Here is a 17,148-nt window from a genome sequence, read left to right as displayed (position 1 = left end):
ATAGGTCGTGTACTGGGTTAGAGTGGGGGTTCCTTTCTCATCCTTCACAGCCTTTCTAGGTCTTAGGCTTCTGAAGAGAAGATCCGAGTTTCATATCCCAGCCTTCAGTTCATACCTGGTACAAGTATGTGCTGATGCATGTTTTTTGAAGTTAGCCTACTTGAACCTGTTGTTTAGAGGGTTTTTCTTATTCTTTATTTTTCTATCCCTGTAAACCAGCAAGAAGACTTGTGGCTGGATTTTCTGCCTGCCTGGAACCCCTGCAAATATGCATTTTTGTATTTCTATTGTCCAAAGAATCTCTTACACAAAAGAGTGTTGCTGGGGGTTTTTGTTGTTTTTTTTCATCCTTCCGGTTATCACAGCCTAGTGCCCATCTTTACCTCCAGTTTGTCTATCCCTGGGACCCTATGATCTTCAGCAGCTCATGCCGGCAATCCCTTACCGGTTCATGTTCAGAGATCTGTCGCTCTTAGGTCTCTTCCTCGTGATGTTTCCTGGGGCTGGTGTTGCCCATGTGGCCTTGAGTTCCTTCCACAGTTGATTGATTCACTCATGGGATGAGCAGGCACTTACCTGGATCCCATGACTAGCCTGGTGTTGAGCTGGACATAAGGGCGGGAAGTCAGGCCAGCCCGTGCCTACCCCAGGCACCTCTCCGTCTTCTCTAGATTCGGTGCTGTGGTTAGCTTCTTGTCTTTGACCATATTTTCTGTGGAAAGGGAAACACAACTGATTAACACTCTTCACAGGTAATCAGATTTTGAAGCGAGGGTATGAAATCACTTGCCCACTTTCTCTTCTCTGGACAGAAGAGGAACAGTTGCCTCCGTCTTCCTTCCTCAGGCCCATATCTGACCTCGAGCGCTCTTTTCCAAAGAGCTCCAGAATGTGGCCAAAATCTTGCAAACACCCAAGACAGAGACCCAAATCACATGCGGACTTCTTTCATGCACTTGGCTTAAGTCATACATTTACTTTTTGATTTTCTGATTACTCATTGGTATTTAATGTAGAAAATTTGGAGAATGCAAAAATCACACAGGAGATAACCGCTTAGTTTTGGCTCGGCCGCCTTATGGCGTTTTGTGTGTAAATGTGTTTGGTGTGGGTGTAGGGAAGTTACTATCATATCGAACATATCATTTTGTAACCTACTTATTTTACTAAAAATATATAATGAAAATCTTCCATATCATTAAACATTCTTCTCAAACATGACTTTAATAACTGCATAGGAGCCTGTTATAGAGAAAGTAGTAATTTATTTAATCAATCTCTACTGGGGAACATTTGAGCTGTTTTCTTTCTGTTGTTTTTTTTTTTTTTTTTTTGACTATTACTAATACTATGGTAAACATATCACGGTACAGAAAATTCAGTGCATTTTTCCTACTATTTCCTTGGACAAATTTCTAGAAATTTGATTTGCTAAATCAAAGGAAGTGAACAAGTAAGGCCTTTGTGATGTTTTGAAAGCTTTTTTGTGGTGTCTTATAAACATGATGTTCTGGAAATTTCTGTTAATTTATGATTCCCACTAGCAGTTTATGATCATTCCCATTTCCTCACACCCTCAGTAACATCTTAGCAGTTTTCAGTCTTTGTCAATTACCAAATTGTAAAATGGCACCTCATTTTTATTTTAATTTAATTTGGAACTCTTTTACTCGTAAGATTTAATTAACATTTCTCGTGCTTATTAGCCTTTTATATGTATTCTTGAAATGTTCATCTTTTCTAGCTGATTTGTAAGAACTCTTACACAATAAGATTATTCCATTGCACACTTGGCCAACATCTAGAAAATAAAGAAAACTCTATTCCTACATGGAAGGCGGCTCAAGTGGCATAAGGCCCCTAGACTCACTCTCTCTGTCTCTATGGAAAGTTCTTCCACATGAAGGCTGGACTCTTGTCCTAAGAAAAGTAAAGGTAGATCTCTCAGTGAAACTCATGTTAAAAAAAAAAAATGACTAACCCTGCAGTCTGAATCAGTTTGACATTTTCTGTATTTCCAGCCTGTGAAAAAACGCAGAGCTATAAACGAGAGCCTCAAAATTCTAGTCAAAACTGTCCTTACAGAATTACGTCATGCTTTGTATTATCCTATGTATTAGCAGCTTCCAAATCAGCGCTTGACTAGTTTACAACCAGACTGAAGAAACAAAGTTATGTATATTTAAAAAGCTTTCTTATAACTTGGCTACATTTAGGTCTAGAAAGGGCTCTGCCGAGGGCCCAGATGTTGCCTTGTGTTTCGGTGCTATGTCCGTCTCCTTGTGTCCTCAGCCATCCGTCAGGTCGCACCTTCTTCCAGGTTGGACTGTGCCATCTCCCCATTGCCAGCCCCCCTCTGCCCTTCTCCCACAGTGGAACGTGCACAGAAACGCCACGGCAGATGCCTGAACCCCCAGCACAGCTAGAAGATTTCCACTGGAGAGATTTCAGGGACAAAAACCAAAAACTGAAACGCCAGCCTGCTCTTACACCTGGATGAGAATCCCGGAATAAAAGAGGATCCCCCCCAGCACCCACTGCAGAGCTCTGGGATGGTGGCAGGCCAAGTCAGAGCCCGTGAGCCCATCAATGGTGTCCAAGCCCTTGCTCTCACCGTGTCAGTAAATACAATTCTCAAAACAGTGTCCTCCCCGAAATAAATTAGGCACAATGGAGGCGCGTGCCCCGTTCTAGTACATTCTCGTCTGCATCTCCCCCACCGCCTCCCAGCCTCTCCCCTCCGCCCTTCTGCTAGTTGTAATGTCCCTGCAAACACTAAATGCCATCTGAGTGCATTAAGCAGCAAACTGTCCAGTGACATAGCAATTATGACTCTGAAATAGATTTGGTGCGTCACGGAAGATAAGGGTTTTGAAAGTTTCTGTTGTGATTATAGCCTGTAACTCCCACAAATAATAGGCTTCAAAATAAGAGGCTGCCAGCGGAGTCTTTGTGGCTTTGTCTCAGTGATGGCTCGTAAATTGCTATGAGTGTCCTAGCGGTACTTGAATATGCCAGTCTTAGGGCTGTGGAGTTGGTTCGGTGTCTCTTTTTTACGTGGCCTGTCATTTCTGGTCTGATAATCTGGGGTAATTGCTGTCTCTTGGATGGTCCGAAAAGTGTAAGGGGCTTTGGCTTCCTATGCAATAGGAAACAGCCTCCAGGTTTGCACTGCCAGTTGTGTGTTCCGTGTGTAGCTGCTGTCCATCATTAAGGTGTGTATATACAATCTCTATGCATGCCCCAAGTCAATAATAGCCTTTCAGCAAAGCCAAAGCAAAATCAAAGGTTAAAAAATAAAAAGAAGAATTTGGGGTTGTATAGAATCAGCCAGTCAGATAATTTATATTGAGAGTTAAAAAAAAAATCCCCTTTGCTAGAATTATCCAGGTTTGGCTAGATGAGTAAATACAATTATCTTTTATATTGTCTTAAATGTCAGCTAGTCTTCACCAGGATAAGCAGTGTGTGTGCGTGTGCACGTGCGCATGCCTGTGCATTCTTTAGGTGCTCTATTTTTTGAACGTGTATTAGCTCTATGTAAATATAAAATATGTATAAATTATGTGTGTTTTTGTACATGGGGTGAATGTGTGGAAGTGTGGAAGTGTTTTGGTCTGTGCACATCTGAGTGTGGAGGAGGATGTTTATTCAGATATAAATAGTTTATCTGCGCTGAGACATCTCTATTTAGTGAAATCAAGCCGAGCTTGTTTCCTTTTGCCTCAGCAAAGTTAAATAAAATGAATTTTAAGTTTTAACTTCCCATGTGTACATTTAACCTAAGGACCCCATTAGTCTGTGGAATGTGGAAACATTATGTGTAACTGTCCTGTTTACATTTTTAACAGAAATGAGAAAGCAACCCAGCCCTAAACCTAGACATGGACACCCCCTCATACCCCGGGCGAGCAATGACAGACTCAGCCACACCAGCCTCTCTCAAGTGTCTCACGTGGCAGTGTTAATCTTGGGCCTTCCTAACAGATGAATTAGGAGAGGAGGAAGCTAAGAAGGTGCCACCATAGAGCTCGACCTCAGAGTCAGTCTGCCCATCAGTCACTTGTGCTGGGTGCTGGCAGGATGCACACTGTGGTGTCACATGTGAGAGTCCTTGGCCGGGTGCAAAGCCAGATAAGGGCAGAGGTGGTGACTTGTTATAAGATGGTTTGTGTTCATACAAGTGCACATGGATTGGGGTCACCATGTTCCTATCCAGGCCTTAGACCAGAACTCTACGTTGCCATTTAAGATAAACCATATGAAGTCGCACAGTGGCCTGTCAGCAGTGTAACCCCAGGGGAGTAGGGGTGGTCTGTCCAACACCAAGTTTGATGAGGTGGACTGACCCTAGGAGTGGAAGGTGTCAGGATCCCCCAAAAGATTTTTCTGAGACTTTTCTCGTAGCTTCTAGCATCCTCATGAACTGCGCTCAGATTCCCTGCAGGTGTGTGTGGAGCACGGGTTGTCCGCCGTCCCTCCTGGGCTTTAGAAGCAGCCACGTGGTGCCCACACACACTCACACAGCCAGAGCTTCTGAGACTTGAAGTGTGCAAAAGCAGTGGCATGCTGCAGGGACTGAGACTGGCAGATCCCAGTTCCTGGGCCCCAGTTTCCTCATGTGACCATGTGACGAGGAGGAGTAGGTGTTGGCACTGGGCTGATGTACCATCCTACCCCCATCAGCCACAGTGGGGGACTTAACTATCGCGATTCTACCTTGGCCACATAGTCAAGATGGGCCCTGGCAGCCAGATGGCCTCGTATTCACAGGGCAGGACACCAAGGGAAGCCTTCAAAGCATTCGTTTCTCTGTTATTCAGCTCAAGTGCTTAATCAGACATGACCCTTGTCCTCTCATGGCTGGCAGCTGAATGACTGACCATCACATTGACTATAAAGCCAGAGCCCTTGGCGTGGCCCGTGAGCCTTAGCATGATGGAGCCCCCACCCTCCAGCCCCACCTTGCTGCCTTCACCACTCAGCCTGTGCTCTGTGCTTTCTGAATTTCTTTCAGTTCCGTGGAGCCTTTGGACGGGTTTCTCCTCCTGCCTAGAGGGCTGTTGGCCCTACTCTTTACTTGTCTATTTTCTGTTCACCTGTAGACTGACTTTCCGGAATCTCCAATCTCAATAATGACATCCCCAGTGTCCTTTCTCATAGCTCTTACTACCATCTAGAATCTACACTGTTTTTCTAATGATTTATTGCATGTCTGTTTCCCACAAGACAATAAGCTCCGTGAAAGCAGATAACATATATTTTAAGAAATCGTTACATCTACCACTGTATGTCAAGTACATAGCATGAGTTAGGCACTGAATACATATTTGTGGAATTAAGATTTAAATGATCACAGTGAAACCTCACTTGGCTTCTGTAGAGGAAGCAGGCATCTCATTGGGCAATGGGAAGCCTATTTTTTTCTTCACAGCAGCTAAACTACTAATGGTCGCTGAGCACGGGTATCTGTTCTCTGCCAGGACTGGCTGATGGCACTGCCGATCTCTCTTGACATCACAGACTTTCGCAGCAAAAGCTCGGGACTTGAGAATGGGGAAGAAACCAGACTAGAAAGAGGTTGGACGGTGTGTCTTGGATGTACGTCACTGGGGACTGAATTAGTGGTAGGTGGCAGTCGGGATACTGGCACCAGTGGACAGGGGACCGTGGGAATCCCAGAGCCACCAGCATGGGATGATGGGGGCAGAGGACTGATTTCCGGGAAGTGTAAGGCCAGCTAGTATTTGGTGCCGAAGCTCCAGAGCAGGGTTCCAATTGCAAGACCAAGTCATCATGTCATCATAAAAGAACTGCAGTCAATTGCAAGAAATTCAACAGTGCTAGGCAGAGGCTTCCCAGAGATGTTTCAGCCCCAGGGAGGAAGTTCGTGTACAAAGACGCAGGTGCACAAGGTCGGGGCGAGCAAGCAGCCACGTGGGATCTCGGGCACTTAGGGTACCCAGCTAGGCCACAGTAAAACTTCTTTGACTGAGAGTACATGTTAGTCCCACATAAATTTGCCCGGATTTAGCAAGTGGAAAATACTGCATGGGACTTAGTTATACTAAAAATTATTTATTGTTTACATTCCATATTTAACTGGGTACCCTCCGTGTTATGTGGCCACTCCACTCCCAGATCCCAGGGGACACCGAATCTGCATGTGGGTCGCAGGCCTGGGGAGACTGAAGATAGACAGAGACCCTCCAGGCCACTGAGGGATTTTGTTCTGGATGTTTTGGGGTACCCACTATGCCTGAGATGCTGACTGGGACTCTCCCAAATTCAGGGTGGGGTATCTTCCTTCTCGTGCCCTGTGGAGAATGCTCCGTGTCCTGCTGGGCTGGAGTGCTAAGCTGTGGGGCTGCTACACGCAGGACCCAGTGTTTTCTCAACTGTTTTCCCTAAAACCAAATAGCAATATACATATTGATCATAGTTAACTGTTTGGGCTAAGCTACGAAGTACCAGATCTCCTTGATGCCTACTTAGTGAAAGAAAAGTTCCTAGATGTGAATCTTTCTCTGGACCTGCACGACGCCTGCTCTGTCTCCTGAATGTTTTCTGGTATACACAGCCCTTTGCATTTAGCCAGACTGAACTGTGGAGGTCAAGGACAAATGCCTAATCTGTCCCCACCCACGGAGGAGGTTGCATGTCGAGAGCCACTAAACATGCAGTACGTCTTCTGTGACCCTCCAGGAGATATTATTAAACGTAGGCTGTGTCAGGCCCTGTGGTGGGCGCTTTGGGATCAAAGCCAAGTCCCCTCGCCCTGCTCTCTGGTAGGTGAGACTGATGTAAAAGAACAAATACAACACGGCAGCACAAGTGCTTGATAGAGGTGCGTCCAGAGAACTGGGGCGTGGGGTGCAGGAGGAAAGAGACATTGCCACGGGGTGGATGGGGGTGCAAAGATGCTTAAACTCAGTCTTGAAAAACAGCCAAGGTGTGCGTGGCATGTAAGCAGAGGAGTGGAGCGTTCAGGGGGGAAGCAGCAGGCACGACGTGGCAGCTCTGTTCTGGGAATTTCTTAGCAGCCTGATGTGATTGAAGCCTTAAACAGCACTGAGGCGGAGAGGGCGCAAAGTCAAGGACATTGCAGGTCTGATGAGGACATCGACCCTCATCTGGAGGTCAACGAGAAGCCACTGAAGGCGACAGGATCAGAATTGCAGTTTTGAGAGACCACGCTGGTGGCAGCCCGAGTTAGGACCGGAGGGAAGCAAGACTGGGCATGGATCTCAATACACTGTGAACCTTCCCAGGGAAATGGGGAACATTTTGTCCATTGGGGGCCTTTCCAGTGGCCTCTTTTCATCCCCCAGCATCCCTTGGTAAATGCTCGCTGAGTAATCATGGGAAGAACACATGCCTGTCAGGAAAACAGTTCTCTTAAAGGCAAAGCAGTTGATCTAGAGCATGACTCCCCTTGGTGATGGGATGTCTCCCCTGATAAGTGGTGTCTGTGTGTGTGTGCATGTGCGCGTGTGTGTGCATGTGTGCGTGTGTGTGCGTGCACAGACCAGGAGAGAGGACGCTTCCACGTCGCTTTATTTCCCGTCCTGGCTGAGGTGATAGAGGCCCCGGGGCACGCATACCTCCTCACCCGCGTGGAGGCATCTCTGGTAGCGGCAGCTGGCCCATAGGCAGATCTAGCTCTACTCGGTGCTGACATCAGCCGCTTTGTGGCACCTCAGCGTATTTCTGGGTTGCAAATGAGAGTTTCTTAGTGCCAGGCTCGCTTGGGCTGTCAGGCTAGGTGATGAATTCTCTGCATCAACCATGTGCTGCTAAGGTAAGCTCAGAGGGAAGGCGGGCCTGAGAGGAGGCTGGAGCCAGCAGTTCTCAGCCCAGCAGCCATGGCACTGGGCTAACAGCACCACTAGCTCCAACACAGCGCAGGAAGGCAGGTGGCCCTGTTCCAGCTCAGAGACAGTGGCAGAGAAGAGGGACGTCGTCTTCACTTGCAGTCCTGGCTCTTGTGTTTTGTCAGGAGAAACCACACAGGTTTCCCCATCCTGTTTCTCCCTGGGCTCCATGACTAGGTCCCCTTCCTCTGACAGCCGCACCTGCCTTATCCATTGCATGGGGTTCTGGCAGAATTTGGTGTACATCGGTCATGTGCCAAATTCATTAATGCACAATATACAGTAAATAGTCATTTTTGTTCCTGGAACCTTTGTTTCCAAATGTGTTTTAATTTATGTGTTGAACATCCAGATGTTCTGGTCTAGAAAACCTGCTGCATTTTGTCCTGATTTTATATTCTCTTAGCTTCCTCCCCTGGAGGTTCCACGCTGTGCCCGCTACTGGCTTCACCTAGTGGAATTCAATGTTAGATCAAGTCTTGAGGCTCGGTGCCCGGCCCCAGGATTACCTGTAGAATGAAGTGCAAATGTAAACTCTCTCCCACTAGCAGTGGTTTTGGAAAGGGTTTAGGGTACCCTTGATTTTGCAGGTGACCCTCCATTTGGTCACTCACGTCAGCATTTGGAAAAGCGTGTCCATTATAAAGAGTAGTTCACATGGGGGAGTGGAGGGCATATTGGGGTACAGAAGAGAAAAAAACAAAAGTTTTGTTTCTTACCAAATCCCACAGTGGTTAATGAGACCATCTCCCACTGTCCCTGTGCCAGATAGAAACACACACACAAAGGTGAAATTTCCTGCTTAATATTCACCCGCAAGAAGAAGAGGGAAGGAATTGCTCCCCAGGGTTAAAATGCAGTAAGCGGGGTCAGCTGTTCCTGGGACAGTGCAGCCTCCAAATGCCTTACATTAAAGCTGGAACGACACAGGGCAGCCGAGGTGGTTTACAGGAACCCGGGTATGCTGGGTTTGCCCGTGTTTCTGATGGTGGAGATTTTAGCAGCAATGGCGGCCCTATACAGCATCCCATGGCAGAAAGCACCCCCAAAGAAAAGAATTCATTTTGCTAGTATTAGACATCCTTAGTCTAAAAAGTACTTGAGTTCCTTTAATTTACACCCATAGATTGCAGTGTCCTTAATCTGGCGAGAAGTGAGGGCCAGAGCTGTATCCTGGGGATGGGGGAACCAGCTGCTCCAGGGTGCCTGGGACTCAGGGGTTCCGGGAATATAGGACTCGAGTGTTAACACCATGGGGGTCCTGGCACACTGAGACAGTTGGTCCCCCAGGTGGAAGCGTGTGTGTACATCCTGGGGTGGGGGGGCCTTGAGGGGGGCAAGGAGGCAGCTAACAAGACTGGTTTTATGTGTCTATTTTTAATAGAAGGTTTTATATATTCTTCTTCACTGGGCCAACAAGCATAATTAAGATGCCAGTTTTGATTTCAGCCTGAGCTAATTCCTGTCTCCACCATCTGTGAGTTCTCTGTACCCTCTGGCATCGTGTGCGCTGGCCTGAGAAAACAGAACTTCTTAAGGAGGGAGGTCAAATGTCTACTGTTTGAGTTATGTCAGCTCAGAATGACTCAAAAAAACAACGTCTCCTGGAACCTCGTGGCCAACACAGAACGCCGTGCCAGTGCCCTCCTAGCACAGCACCTGCCAACTCGTTTTCCTTACTAATGGCTCCGTTCGCCATCACTTCGGTGGAATAATGGCATGGGCTTCATAAGAGTAAGGTGGCGATCTGTGAGGCACGCGGTGAAGCTCCTTTGTCCACGCGCTGTGGCGTGGATACCCACTGCTTTCTTAGAGCTTCTTTATCTACTTGTCTCATACCAGTCGATTCAGAGATATATGACTTTCTTCTTCTTATGCCAGTTCTTTACTCTCTGCCTTATGACACTGAACAAGAAGGAGCTCTTAGTCTCCTTAAAATCCTGTACCACTCAGCGCACACACACACATATACATCTGTTATTTATTTACTTACTCATCTATCTGGCAAACATACACATAGAAAAAAAGATTCTGAAGGCAGATGGGTATCAAAATGCTAACGGTAATTATCCCTGAGTGGCAGGATGATGAATGTCGTAAGTTTTCGGTTTTTTTATCTTTTCCTATTTTCCAACTATTATATTGCATATACGATTGCAAATGTTATTTTTTGCAAATTTATATGAGCATCTTTTTTTAGTCAGAAAAGATAAATGACGGTTCAAGGATTTTCTTTGGAGAAGAGTAAAATATAATCGCTGTTCTCAGATAGCCTAAAAAGGCCCAGAGCACATGTTCCTGATGGGGAAGGGAGTCGTCGTCACCCCTGTGGCCAACCTGCACTGGGAAATTGAATTCTGTGCTTGATTCTGATCATACTACAGTGTTGGCGCCTTGATAGAAAAGCGTCCTGTTACAAAAGAATTCTCCTTTTCCCTCACTACTCTCCTTCTAAACTATCACAGACAAGAGGGGAAGGTCCTCCAACAGAGAAGGACTAGGGGAGCTCCCTGGCCCGGGGAGGAGGTGGCCATGTGAACTTGAGGGCAGTCACTCATTGATCTGCCCTCAAGGTGCCGTGTTTCTGGCATTGCCCAGCATGACCTTTTGCCCTCTTGGTATCTAGCTCTGCTCTTGGGTGAGGTGTGGACAAAACCTGTCCTCATGCTGAAGTAACTGGTGCGAGCTGCTTTGAATAAAAAGCCTGGCTGTCTGGGGAAATTTGGCACATCATTTGGGGGACCAGTGGCGAAGAACAACACCGGGTGGATGGAAAAGGCAGAGGAAGAGGTTAGGAAGCAGCCTCACTTCAGAGGTCAGGAGGCCCGCACTGTGTGTTAGTCGTAGCCCGGATGCCTGCTCTGCCCTCCCACCTCCGCCTTCTCATGAATGAAGCATCCGCACACATTGGCCAGCACCTATTCAGTGCCAAGCATGCTGTTCTGAGGACTGTGGGTTATGCCAGAGAAGAGGCCATGGTCCCTCCCAAATGGCATTAATCACACCTGCCCCAGGTACCCCAAATATTTCAGGGAACAAAGTGAGTGGAAGATACAATGGCACATAATTTACCAGGTATGCCTAAGACCGGGTCTATTCACAATTCACATTTTCAGAGTTGTGGTCTGTTAACTCCAAAGGAACGCAGCATTCAGGGAAAAACAGGAATTTTAACACACTTGTATTTCAATGCTTTAAAATACATAAACCATCATGAATTATGTACCATGAATTAACCACTAGGACAAATCAGACTTCAGCTGTTTCAGTGGTGGGTATTTTTTGAAAGGGGTGGTCATTCAAACAAACCCTTTCAGAACAGCTGCACTGTTTGGGTGCCTCAGGATCAGCATCTTAGAAAAATGACCTACAAATGTAGATCGGACTTACAGCCCCTCGGCTCACGGCCTCTCCGGGTACATATTCACGCAGACCAGGCCTTACAGTCTCACCACCATTTTTTTCCTCTTATTCGCCTGAATCACCCACTATCCTTCTCAAGGCTTACCTCACAGTACCTCCTCCAAGAAGCCTTTCCTGATTGCCCAGCGAGATAGGAGGTTGCCTTCATTTGAGCCTCACAACAAGCGGGCTGTCTTGTTTATTATGTTCCACCCTGGGTCATATAGTTCATTCCTATGCTGGCTTTATCCCCTATCTTAAGGACACGAACCGTAGCTCGCCCATCACTCTGTACCCAAGAGCAGCCGCAAGCTGGAATCCCATAACATAGGGAACAACCAGAGCTGCAAAGACTTTTAAAAGCTTTGGGGAACTTTTTAAGTTTCCAAGGGGATCCCAAGGCCAAAGAGGCGGAAGGGTTTCGCCAGAGTCCACAGCCAATTGTGGCCAGAGTCAGAATGATTCCCGGGCCCTTGGGCCTGCAGGCCACTGTCGTCGCACGAGGGCGCATGCGGCCATCTGACAGCCTGGTCAGGCCAAATGCGCTGAGAAGAAGTGGGCAGTGCGAACGTGTGTCTGAAGGCGCACCGGGAGGACCTAGATGTGGCCGAGGGTGGGGAATGTCACCAGCCACAGTAAGACGGTTGAGTTGATGAGTGTCCCCATGTGCCAGGCACTGTCACGGCCCTTTACACACGTTGTCTTGGTGTCGTTGCTCACAGCGGCCGCCCGAGCTCCGAGGACTGACTTCTCTCCCTTTTTCCCTTCTAGGCTAATGGAGGCTGGCAGGATGCCACTACCCCTTCATCAGTGACCTCCCCTACAGAAGGCCCTGGCAGTGTTCACTCCGATACCTCCAACTGATCCCCCGCCCTCGCATCCCGGCCGGCCCTGTGTCGGGGCAGGGCCAGGAGGGGGGGTTTCTCTCCCAGCGCTGGAGCGGTCAGACTGGAGGTCGAAGCAGTCAGCAAACACAATAAGAGTCTCCTTCTCTTCTCTTCTTTGGGATGCTCTTCCGCCAATCTGGACACTTCTTTATACTCTCTTCCCTTTTTGTTCTGGGTAGAAGCCACTCTTCCCTGCCTCCAGCTGTCAGCCTGGTGTCCGTCATCCCCCCTCGCCCCCCGCCCCTTTCCGTCTGTCCTAGACTCCCTGGGCCCCTGCCCTCTATTACATCCCTGAAGGATATTTTCAACAATTAGAGGAATTTGAAGAGCAAAATAATTACAAAGAAAATAAAGGTGTTTGTATGTTTTCGTGCTGGTGGTTTAAGGAGCCAGATTCACCTCCCCCGGGGGGGCCCGCCCCCCATGTTCACAGGTAGTCGTCCTGTTTCTCTCATTATTCTCACTACCTCTTAGCAGGAACACGCCACACGGCCCCCCTCATTCCAGGCCTCCCTGCCGCCTCTTGCTCTTCCTTCCCCAGGGACGGTTCCCCTTAGCACACTTCCCTACTCCTCCTCCCCAGCCCGGTACCCTTGGGGACTGCCACAGCCGGGCTTCTGAAGGTGCCACATTTTCTGGTTTCAGCTCCACCGGGTTGCCTCCCAGGCAGGAAGTCAGGCAGCGTGGAGAGGGCATAAGAGCAGGGCTGGGCTCTTAGGGGCTTTCTCAGCCTCTTGATAACAACTCTTGGTTTCAGAAACAGTCTGTGGGAACTGAAAGACTTTGTGAGCAGTGTCCAGACCCTCCTGCAAAACCAGGTCTGAGTTGGCTTTCAGTAATCCCTTCACGCACACGCACAGTCTCACCAGTTGCTTTCTCACTGTCAGTCACATGCCACGTACAGATACCCACATCGTGACCATAGTATTCTGCCTTGTGAGCCCAAGGGAGGGAATTAGCAGCCCTGAGTGTAGGCCACTGACAGAGGGATAGTGTGTGCCCAGGGCTTCCAGGACCCGGGCGCACACACCCAAACCATGTGCACAGGACTGGACCGCGATGCAGGCCGGGTCTGCTGCGGTAACTGCTCCGGTTCCCACCACCTCTGGAGCGCTCAGGGAGCCACACACAGTACTTATAATGTCTGTAATGGGTTCGGTTCTGTTTCATTTGTGGTTTTATATTAGGGGCATCACATTAATTGTCTAAAGTGTGACATGGCACCACATTCTCGTTCTCGAAGAGAGAGTTACGTGTAAGAACACGCCTCGGGCAAACTTGGTAGCTTAATTTGAAGACCTGAGTGTGACGGGGAGCAGGGCGGCCCTGTTCTCAGTGACGCCATCACAGTGGCCACTGTCCCCTGGGATATCTAAGGGAGAAGGGTACGTGCTAGAAAGCTGTTCTCTGATGTCACCTGAGTGTACGTTCTTCATAGCCAAGTGTGCAGCCATAAAGATGGCAGGTCGGCCACTTGGTGAGGGGGAAGGCGGGCAAATCTCTTTGCTCATTTTCTTCATCTGTGAAATGGGGGTTATTATGTCTGGCTGACCAAGAAGGCTTGTGGGAGACTGAAGGGATGGATTTCATTTATATCCAGTCTGCAAATATGAAGCCAGGGGAAGGAGGGTCTCTGAGGTCAACTGGTTCATGCCTTAGAGGGACGATAAATGGTTTTCCTCCTCTAACTTGGGTCGCCGTCGGTACCCTGATGCCATCGTGTGATGACAGAGAGAAGCGTGATTGTGGCTTTCACTCGTTTGTTTTGGTCTGTTTGGTTTCTTAGAATAGGTAAGCTTCCATACTAGGAAAAATAGGACCTGGTTCTGTTAGTTTGTACTTGAATCCGATACGTGGCCTTGTTAGTACTTAGTCCCCCGTCGCATGCACTCTGCTCGCGAGGCCTGTGGGAGAGGTGGAAGTCCCTGAGGGTGAGGACGGCCGGCGGGCGAGGTCGTGGAAATTGGGCATGGCACGATGGTTAATGAAGAGAAAATGCTCCCCTGTGTCATGGGGAGACGCTGCCTAGAAACTGGAAGCTGTGCGTGGGTGAAGGCAACGCTGACGGTAAATGCTGGGCGAGATAGCATCATGCCTCGTGATGGAGCAGCAGAAAGGCCCTGCTCTCCCGTCTGTGCTGTACCAGAGCAGGGCCCAGGGAGGGGTGGCCCGCGGAGCCCCCGCCGGCGGCCCTGTAGTGATCAGAAGAGGCAGCTTTGTCTCGGCGGCAGGGCCTGTTATAACTACCCACACTGCAGCATGGTTTGGCTCACATCCGCCTACTTTGGGCAAAGTACAAAAGAGACAGGAAAGGGATCTCTTGGGAACAGGAAGAAAGATTACAGATTTGGTCAAATGATCACTGTCTTAAGCTGATGGAAGAGATGAGAGCTGTGGCAGGTGCACGGGCGGCTCCCCACTGGTCAACCCTCCCCTTCCCAGTGCCCGGTGCTTCGCCGGGTCCTCTGTACCGGGCGCCTTTCCCACCATCTCCCCCCCACGCCCACGGCCAGTGGGGCAGCCTCGAGAGAGAGCTCTCCATGCCGCGGCAGCAGAAGGATGGGGTTGGAAAGAGCTTGCCCCTGGGAACCCCTCCTGGGGCCCTCCTACCAGCCCCAGGACGCCGTCAGTTGCTAATAGAAGTGGGGGTGCAGCGAATTCCCCCCAGAAGTGACACTTTCCTTGGGTTTGTCCACCTTCTAACTTCTCATCTGCCCCCTTCACCCCTAGCTCCTCCCCTGGCGTGGAACTGACCCCCGTTTAGTGCTTTGACCACGTGGCGCCTTCTTTCCATTTATTTTTCATCTTGCTGTGTTGGTGGTTTCTTACTGGCTGTTGCCTTTTCTCTCATACACCTTTTCCCCCTATTCTCCTTCTGAGTTTTATTTTTCTGCCCAGAAAAACCTGACTTCGATACCAAAAAAGATGAAACTACAGAAACTCAAATTTAAAAAAAACTTAAAAAAAAAAACAAAAAAATACTCAATGATTCTTTCAGCTTTATTAACATTTTCCATTGTTTCTTGCGACTTGTGTCTGGTTCTTTGTAGTATTGATGAACATTTGATAATGAATGTTCTTGTATATTCAGATAAAGAAAAAAAAACCAAAAAAGCGGTCTGAATTTAATAGTGTTTATAATAAAAAATTTTAAAAATGACCCTCATAGCACGCGAAACAGGACGGGGAATTGCCCCCTCTTCTTTCTGTGACAATGCGCATCATTCCTGCATTAGTTTTTAACACCAAGCTACCTATGTTCATCATTTCCCCCATTTTTCTTCTTCATTTTCTCGCATTTGTGAATTAGTTCAAGAATGCTAGAAAAGTGTCGTTGTGCACATCCATTCCGTTTCACAATGTTTAAAAGTGACAGTAATTCATTTTGTAAACTAAAAAAATTCATTTTGTAAACTGAATAGTGAGCATAATAGGTACAACCTGACACATTATTATGTTTATTAACTTTGAGACCCAGAAATAAATTCTTTTCTTTCCTTTATTCCTGCTCTTTAAAGTATAAAAAAAAAAATCTATGTTTTGTGTTATTTTTGGTTTGTTTATGGGGGGGTACTTTTTTTAAATGTCAGGATTATGATCTTGCTGTTTTTATTCCTTAAATATGTATACGAGGTGATGTGAAAAGATGACATCGTAAAATAGGCTTGTGCTTGTACTTCACTGCAGAATTCAGTTGACTTCAGAAACAAAGATAAAGCCCGTGTTGGTGTCACAACAGTTGTCACGCTGGACACCTGCATGTCCAGGGTGTGTGGCGCCTCTGCAGTCCCTGAGGGAAACAAAGTTGGGGATTTGAGTGCTCCGTTTGGCCCTTTAAAAATTCAAGGAATGGGTGCAGGGGACCTTTTCCACTGTAGGGAAAGATTTTTGCCTTTGTTGACTGTGAATTCACAGCAAAATGCTTTCTCTCCTTTCTTCCTGATTAATAAAACCATTCCACGAGGCCTCTTCCAGCCAGACCTCTCTAGACGAATCTACATGAAATTTTTCCTACCGATGAATCCCACAGAAGACCCCGGTGTGAAGGGCACCACCGCTGGCTAAGTAGACCAGCTCCAGCAAGCCTTCCCCGGCTCCTGTTGGCCTGCTGAGCTCTTGAATCATGTTTTGGAAGCAGAGGTGGTGAGAAATTGAGGCAGACCCAGTTCGGTCATTTTAATGGTGAGAAGCTACGTTCGAGAAGCACCCTCTCGAGCCGTTGACTTCGGCGGCTGCTTAAAGCCAATTGTTAAACTGGCTTGACTGGGAATGTTTTTATTAGTTACAGGAGAAAAGAGAGCAACGTTATCTGGAAGAAACGTGTTTTAAACGTCTTTCATTCAAGAAACAATTGAGTTCTTCAAAAAGCAACCAGAACCTCCACAAAGAAAGGGGAGCAAAAAAATGCAGAATTGCGGGCCACCGCTGTAGGAAGCATTTCCACCCAAACGCGCGCTCTCTGGTGTTTCAGTCATAGCGAAATGATGACCAGCTTTTCACATCACCTTTATGGTTTCAAATCCCTAGCTGAAAGCTTTCTGGAATCTTTTATTTTTTGTAACCTTTTTCTTTCCCTTGGTTTTTTTTTTTTTTTTTCAGTTATTTTGAAGTGCTTTACTTTGGTTGGTGGTTTTATTCCCCTGCTCCCCCTCCCCTGTTATTATTCAGAGTATAAACCTGCAAAGTTCTGCTCTGTTTTGGTTTTGAAAGTTTAAGCTTTTCTGCTTCTGTGAGAGCACAGGCTTCTGTCCCTTTCGACTCCAGCTGAACGTTTGTGTTCTCTAATGATACTAACATGGGGTAGGTTTTGCAGTCTCCTAATTTGTACTGGTAATGCATATTCCAAATAAATAGTTTCTTTTGTTGCAAAAAAAAAATAGACTTGTATTTTGTGTAAATTTCTTCTCTTAACTGTGCTGACAACTAGTCTTCCCCCCAAGTAGGACTGTGTTAGTGTAGATTGTGGTTTAAACCGTGGCCCTAAT

At 47.5% G+C, this 17,148-nt stretch overlaps 1 protein-coding gene across 3 annotated transcripts in view; it reads left to right on the top strand.

Moving 5' to 3' along the window:
* Nucleotides 1-12,532, top strand: part of PBX1 (PBX homeobox 1) — a 261,472-nt gene extending 248,940 nt beyond the window's left edge. For all 3 annotated transcript variants that reach the window (XM_037023699.2, XM_037023698.2, XM_037023700.2), the window contains one exon: nt 12,048-12,532. In XM_037023699.2, the coding sequence (XP_036879594.1) occupies nt 12,048-12,140 (93 nt within the window). In that variant the 3' untranslated portion in view covers nt 12,141-12,532. The remainder of the gene's footprint in view (nt 1-12,047) is intronic.
* The last annotated feature ends 4,616 nt before the right edge of the window (nt 12,533-17,148 follow it).

Source organism: Manis javanica, chromosome 14, assembly GCF_040802235.1.
Source record: "Manis javanica isolate MJ-LG chromosome 14, MJ_LKY, whole genome shotgun sequence".
NCBI lineage: Eukaryota > Metazoa > Chordata > Mammalia > Pholidota > Manidae > Manis > Manis javanica.
This window is presented reverse-complemented; position numbering and strand designations above follow the sequence as displayed.